Source organism: Sceloporus occidentalis, unplaced genomic scaffold (assembly GCF_023333645.1).
Source record: "Sceloporus occidentalis isolate IW3139 unplaced genomic scaffold, rSceOcc1.0.p SCAF_10, whole genome shotgun sequence".
NCBI lineage: Eukaryota > Metazoa > Chordata > Lepidosauria > Squamata > Phrynosomatidae > Sceloporus > Sceloporus occidentalis.
Genome location: NW_028316990.1, coordinates 21252368 through 21259687, shown reverse-complemented (window position 1 = coordinate 21259687; position 7320 = coordinate 21252368). Strand labels below are relative to the sequence as shown.

The 7320-nt window shown below is 43.0% G+C and overlaps 1 protein-coding gene across 2 annotated transcripts; it reads right to left on the bottom strand.

Annotated features, from left to right (window-relative positions):
- Nucleotides 1-420: 420 nt before the first annotated feature.
- Nucleotides 421-7148, bottom strand: LOC149306098 (uS5 assembly chaperone PDCD2L-like). Of its 2 annotated transcripts, XM_089540577.1 has the most exons (7): nucleotides 5017-7148; nucleotides 3911-4074; nucleotides 3580-3643; nucleotides 2610-3007; nucleotides 1849-1956; nucleotides 1106-1257; nucleotides 421-591 (listed from the first exon to the last, which is right to left on the bottom strand). In XM_089540577.1, exons 1-7 carry the CDS (start codon nucleotides 5521-5523, stop codon nucleotides 446-448), a joined length of 1539 nt encoding a protein of 512 aa, XP_089396703.1. In that variant the 5' UTR covers nucleotides 5524-7148; the 3' UTR covers nucleotides 421-445. The 2 variants fall into 2 exon arrangements, with proteins under 2 accessions (XP_089396703.1, XP_089396704.1); XM_089540578.1 differs by lacking the exon at nucleotides 5017-7148 and having other exon boundaries at nucleotides 3911-4707.
- Between the last annotated feature and the right edge of the window lie 172 nt (nucleotides 7149-7320).

Sequence of the window (7320 nt, the reverse complement as noted above, 5' to 3'; positions counted from 1 at the left end):
TCCATTGATACTTTTATGTTATCTATCTATCTATCTATCTATCTATCTATCTATCTATCTATCTATCTATCTATCTATCTTGTTTGTATGGACAGTGCTGTGAAAATTTACAGCACTATATAAATAAAGCTTAATAATAGGAATAAAAAGTGGTGTCACACTGGATTATTTCTGCAGTGCAGACATTCCCTTATATTCCAAATCTATTGTGTTTAGAATGTATTTAATGCTGTCAGCCGCTTTGATTGTTGCATTACAAAAAGTGGGATATCAATAATAAGAAAGACTTAGCAGTCTTCAAAGGGGTTTTGCGCTTGCTTTCCTTTGAGGCTGAGAGAGCGTGACCTGACCTGCAAACCAAGTTATTCCTTGCTATGTAAGTGCTTTGTAGTTTTGGTTTAAATAACACACACACATATATATATATATACACCTACACAAAGTTTTATTGTTGGAGGGTTCTATTAAATAGGTGCTGATCTGGGTCTTCTTGTACATAAATGAATTCCTCAAATGGCGACGGATGCTTTGGAGGCCAGCAGCTCTTTTCACACGTATAAACTAACGCTGTTCCAAACTCCACCGACGCGTCTGGCGAAAAAGGAGACGAAAAGGGGCATTTTTGCCATTGGAATAATAATAATAATAATAAATCCCATCATAACCCTTTAAATCCACTTTAAAGTGCATTTAAACCAAAAGGACTATGCCAGCAGCAGAGCCATGCCTTGAGTTTAAAGGAATGATGCAAAGGGATCTTGAAGCACCCTTTGAGGCTAATGCTGCATCTACACTGATGAATTAAAGCAGTTTTTGTCACCGCTTTAACTGCCCTGGCTCAATGCTATGGAATTCTGGGATTTGTATTATTATTATTATTATTATTATTATTATCATCATCATCATTATTATTATTTTTATTTGTATCCCACTTTTTTAAATAAATGTAATCAAATAAGCAATCCTACGAAGAAACCCTCATGTAAAATGGTTTCAGATATGTTGAAAGCCTAATAGAGTCGGTGCTCTGCATCCACGGATCCCTTATCCACTGCTTAGAAATGTTAAATATGAATGCAAAGGGCCAAATGGAGGGCTTTCCTACCTCCTTCTTTGGTCTTGAGGAGGCTGACCAAGGCTGGCATGAGCTGAAACTCAAATACTCTCCGGCTTCTGCAACGATCGCAAGGCGGGACGGAGGTCTGGACGTCTGTTGAAGGGCAGGTGATAAATAGGGGCTCTCCGCCCCAAGAATACCTAATAAAAGAATCCCAAAATGTTGCTTTCGTCAGGACTTAACTGCATCAATTAAACGGGCCTCTTATCACAAAAGCATGAGGCCTATCTCCCTTCAGGCACCTCTGCTTCCTCTCACTCAGAGCGGCTTCACGGCATTAAAAAGGAATTAAATTATCACAATATTAAAACAGATAGTCATTAAAAGAATAAACACATTTTTAAAAGATAAAACTATATATTATATTTATTTGTATATTTATTTTTCCCCAGAATTGGGACTCAGAGTGGCTTCACGACATTAAAAAAGAACAGTACAATTAAAAACAGAAAAAAGCACATTAAAAAAGGAATAAAATATTAAAACAGGTAATTATGAAAAGAATAAAACACATTTTAAAAGATAAAACTATTATTAAATTCTCTCTCTCTCTCTAGATATATATAGACATTAAAACTGTGTGTGTATTATTATTATTATTATTATTATTATTATTATTAATAGAGTACTTATACCTCAGCCTTCAGTCCCGGAAAGCTTTCTGATTTAATTCCCCGACCCCAATTCCCGGTTCTCCAAAAGAGTGAGATGAAATGCAAAGGCCCCTTTACCTTAAGAGCTGTTCCTGGCAGACTGAAATCCTTTTCATGAAGCGATGGAAGGCCTGGTCTCTCTTTTCCGTTTTCTCGTATCGCTCATCACAACCGCCGGACGGGTGACTAAGAAGCCGATAAGGAAAATGTGCCCGCGTTACAGCATGCACAAAATTATAATTGAAAAATTACTCTAATTATAACAATAATAATGATATTTATTTATATCCCGCTCCTCCGAACGATCAAAGTGGCTTAAAAAATCCCAATAAAATACAATATTAATATATCATAACAATATAACCCTACCCCTCCCTACAATTAAATGATCAATTATTAAAACAACAATAATTAAATAATTAACAATTATTGACAATAACCAGAGCAGAGGCAACTAGGCGATCGTCAACAATCAGCCGCAGATTGTTACTAAGCAAGACCTGTATGCGTGTGCCATCCGACGTTGTTGTTGTGTGCCTTTGACTTGTTTTGTAATGTGGGGTTTTTTTGGCAAGATTTGTCCAGAGGACGTTTGCCATTACATTCCTCTGAGGCTGAGAGAGTGTGACTTCTTGCCCAATGGATTTCCACATCTGAGCAGGGATTTGAACCCGGCTCTCCTGCAGTCCTAGTCCATGAAACCATCCCGGCTCCCAACGAACTATAGACCCGTTAGCAAAACCCATGATGGCTGGCTACCAGGGCTTTCCACGCCAACTAAAGAGCAGGATATAAACACAATAAGTAATAAATCCTAATAACTCTGACTCAAGTCTTACCATTCTGACATCAGCCGCCCCAAATCAAGGCCTTCCCTCTGCTGATACTCGTGCAAGAGTCGCTCGGCGTGGCTAGTATCCTCGTAGTAGCCGAGGTAATCCTCTTCGTCCACTACGCTGATATAATAGGGCTGGAAAATAGGAATACAGCTGGGCACGACTGGGTCTTTGCAAGGAAGATTATGAAGATTTGCAGGATGGCAGAGACTTTGGTTTTCTTTTAGGCTGAGGTCTTGCAATTGCATGGCACAGTCTATTTCTCCAGGCACCGACTCTGACGCTCTGCCAGGCCTTTGGCTGAGATCGTGTCCCAAAAACCCCGCCATTTCCTCGCCATCTTCTCCCCAGTCGTCTGCTCCTTCGCACCAGTCGCTGGAGGCAACTGTCCATTCTGGCTTCTGCAAATACAAGGATATAGAAGTTCAGAAACCCAACCTTCATCGGCTGTATCCACACAGCAGAAATAATCCAGTTTGACGCTGCTTCAACTTCCACAGCTCAAGGGTATGGAATCCTGGGAGTTGTGCTTTGCTGCGGCACCAGAGCTCTCCGACAGAGAAGGCTAAATGCCTCATGGAACTACAATCCCCAGAAGAGGATAGACTTATTGAACCCCAGCGGATACAAGGTCCTACTGTAGTATTAGTAGTTGTGATTATTATTATTATTATATAATGGGATTTGAGTATCCAGGGATTGTCGCATCCACTGAGGGTTCTAGAAGCAAACCCCAGTAGATACCAAGGACCCATTGTAATAATGATAATAATAATAATTTTCCATTGAATATGACCAAATCCCAGTGGATACCAAGGGGCTGCTATATATTTCTCAATGTATACTACAGGTTAAAACAAAACATCTAAACCTGTACATCTGCTATCAACCCATACCCAAGACGTCCTTCCCAAACACAACACCCGGTGCGGACCCAAAACCTTGTGCTTTAGGGGGGAAAAGGTTGCCATACCGGCTTCACTTCGGAGCCCCGAATTCCTTCTTCTTGCAAATACTGGGATCGCAGCACCGTCCAGCTTCAGACGCGTCGCAGAGACAGCCAGCAAGAAAGCAACACAAACAAGGTTGAGACAAGAAACGTTCAATGTTTCATATCACTTAAACAAAGGAATCCTAGCTTGGCCATGAGTGGCCAGGTCACACTCTCTCAGCCTCAGGGGAAGGCAATGGCAAACCTCCACCAAACCAATCTTGCCAAGAAAGCTCCATGATAGGTTTGCCACAAGTCAAAAATGACTTGAAGGCACACAACACACAACAATAATAATAAATGAGACATTTACCTTTCCGACTTCCCCCAGCAGCTTTTCCTGGCGCAAGCAAAGACGTGAATGATGCGCTGGAAGGGCGAGCCTTCGAGGGGGCAAGAGATCTGCAAAAGATGCGCCAAACCAGCACCGCAAATCCTGCACTGAGGATGAACCAGAGTTACCGAAGGGATGCAATCCTGGGATGGAGAAGAGAAGAAAGAAGCCCTTTGTGGCTGCATCCGCACTGCAGAAATAATCCAGTTCTGCACCACTTTAACTGCCGTGGCTCAATGCTCTAAAGTCCTGGGAACTGCACTTTGCTGTGGTAATTCCACAGCACTGAGCCATAGCAGTTAATAGTGGGGCCAAACTGGATTGTTCCTGCAGTGCGGTTGCAGCCTTCAGCAACGGTCCAGAAAGCCGGTCAGCGACAGATGTCCTCCTCTCCCAGGACCTGTCCTACATTTCCACCTTCTGTCCTGGAGGAATTCCAAAACGTCCTTCATTTTGAGCATTGAACCAAGAAAGCAAAGATGTTTTGGAGTTCAGAGTTGTTTGGATTTTGGCACATTTGCATATCCATAATGAGAGATTTTGGAGATGGGACCCAACTCTCAACACAAAACTCATTTATGCTTCAGAGAAACCTTGAGACGCATAGTTTTATGCAATTTGTGCACGAAACCAAAGTGTGCGTGTGCACTGAACCCTGAAAAAGCAAAGGTGCCACTCTCTCAGCCATTCAGGAGAACCATTTTGGGATATTTGGGAATCCCAGGTGCCTATGCAACTAAAAAGATACAAGCATTAAAACAGCTAAACTATCTGCAGAGTTAAAGGAATGCACATTTCAGCGGAAGAATAACATCCAAATTGAAATTAAATAGAAATTGCAGTGACAAAACTTTAGTCCCTCTTTGCAAAACATCTCCTGGCCTTGCTGGTTGGGGATGCTGGGAGTTGTAGTCCAACCCTCTGCCTTCTTGGGTGTGTGTGTGTCTCTCTCTCGGGGGATGATGGCCCCGCTTAAATAAGGGGAATTGGGGAGGGAAATGCCTTTTTGGAAGGAGGCAGGGCAAGAGAGGGGGAAATTCAAAGCACTGCAACTCCCATCCTCCTCTTCCTCCTGCTCTTCTTACCGGGATCCCTCCCAACTTGCTGGGCAGCCTTTGCTCCAACCCTGGAAGGAGAAGGGCGTCGCAAAGGCCCAGAAGCACCGGAGGCAAAGGCAAGGCAGCCATAGCAAGCAAAGTGCATGTGTGAAAGCGCAGACACGTGTCAGCTCGCGTGCAGAGAAGCGCAGGGCCAGGAACAGTCTCCTCACTTCCGGCCCAGGCACGTGGGGATGACGTCAGAAGGAAGGAGCCCCGCCTTCCCTCCCCAAAAAAGGAAAGAAACGACGATGCAAAGAAACAAATACTCTTGCATTGCGAAGCATCGGAGTTTGCAAAGGCCTGGGGATCATCCATAAAAGGATGCAAAAGGCTGTAGCTGCACAAAGAGGAGACACAACAACACACACACACACAGCTCCAGGGTAAACCCTGAGGAACACAACACAAAGCAATAGACAAGGCAATAAAGCACAAGGGCGAGAAGGAAGGCTGCCATCTCCTCTTTCCCCCTGGCCAGCCTTCCTCCCTCATTCATTCCTATTGAAATCCTTGCATCCCAACCACCCATTCATTCCCTTTGCATGAAGTACAATAGTCATATCCCAAGGAGACAGCTACTGTTCTTTCTACCATCCTTTTCTCTCTACCATTTCTATTTGCCATCTATTATCTTTCATCTATCTACCATCTTTCTGTCATCTACAATCCTATGGGAAGAGGTGGGATATAAATCAAAATGTATTATCTACCATCTTCCTATTTCTACCATCTACTTACCATCTTTCTATTTACATTCTATCATTTTTCTACCATCTTTCTATCTTTCGACTATCTAGCCACCATCCATCTAAGTAATCTAAACACAGTGTAGTGGTTTGAGCACTGGACCAGGACTTTGAAGGCCAGGGTTCGAATCTCCACTCCGCCATGGGAACCACTGGGGCACACTCTCTCAGCCCCAGAGGAAGGCAATGGTGCTAAACGCCATCCGGACCAATCTCGCCCAGAAGAGCCACTTTTGGGTTGTTGTAAGTCAGAAACAACTTGAAGGCACACAACAACAACAGACAGCACTTTTTCACTGGTGTGTTTTGTATTTGAAATCCTTGAGGAGAGGTGGAAAAGGAGTAAACTTTATTATTACTACCATTATTAACAGCTGGTAATGTTTACCACCCACAAAAATGCAGAACGCAACTGGAACATCCTGCAACTTGAACTACTGTAATGAGATTCAATGAGCGATTTCTAAGATTTGGACCTCTTCAATGAATTCTTGCCAGTGGGCTTAAATACCCTAAAAGCGCCAAACCTGATAGGATCTTGGAAGCTAAACAGGATCAGACCTGGTTGGTACTTGGATGGGAGACCACCAACAAATCCCAGGTGCTGCAGGCAATGTTTCAGAGGAAGGAACTGGCAAAACCAGTGAGGATTGCTTGCAAAAGAAAACCCTCTGAATCCACCAGAAAGCATGGAAGGTCCAGATAGACACACAAGGTTTCCTCCATGAGATGGAAGATGAACATCAGTTTTGGGGTTGAAAGCTATTCCAGAACGAAGTACCAGGTTTCTAGTAGTCAGGCATAAAACACAGAAGTACAAAATCATCCAACCTAAGAGTACAATATCATCCACTCCAAATATTAACTTGCAGTGGATGATGCTGGTGAGATTTGGGAGCCCATCACTTAGACCAGGGTTTCCCAAACTTTGGTCCTCCAGGTGTTTTGGACCTCATCTTGCAGAAGCCCTAGCCAGTTTGGCCAACGCTCAGGAATTCTGGGAGATGAAGTCCAAAACACTTGGAAGACCAAAGTTCGGGAAACACTGACCCAGGGTCTACATCTCTAGATGTAATAACTTACCGTTCCCATCCATCCCTACTGTATGAAGTTATATACCTGAACTCACACAGTTCACAAAGACAAGCAGCTCTTCTTGGGTTTATAAAAGAATTTAAGTACATCAGTGATTTCCAAACTTTGGTCCTCCGTCTGTTTTGGACTTCAGCTCCCAGAAGCCCCAGCTAACTTGGCCCAAAGTCAGGAATTCTGGAAGCTGAAGTCCAAAGCATCCGGAGGACCAAAGTTTGGGAATGATTTAAACCATGTCAAGGACGACTTTGGATTTCATTTTAAAGACAGCTAATTGTAAAGAGAAATTATACGAAACTTAAATATACCTATGTTTGATTTTTTAAAATTAATGTCTATCTAGTCTGTAGGCAAACCATACTGATTCTTTCCAGAGATGAATGGGTGCCATTTGCGACGCCATGCTCCACTCGGATGAGATGAGTTCTAAGGCTAATAGCCAACATCCTCC

Coding starts and splice junctions, on each gene's coding strand:
- LOC149306098 (XM_089540577.1), bottom strand. CDS start 5,523: ATGAGGGAGGAAGGCTGGCCAGGGGGAAAGAGGAGATGGCAGCCTTCC. Junction 3,008..3,579: donor GGGGCTCCGAAGTGAAGCCG/GTATGGCAACCT, acceptor TTGTATTTGCAG/AAGCCAGAATGGACAGTTGC. Junction 1,957..2,609: donor GGGCGGCTGATGTCAGAATG/GTAAGACTTGAG, acceptor TCGGCTTCTTAG/TCACCCGTCCGGCGGTTGTG.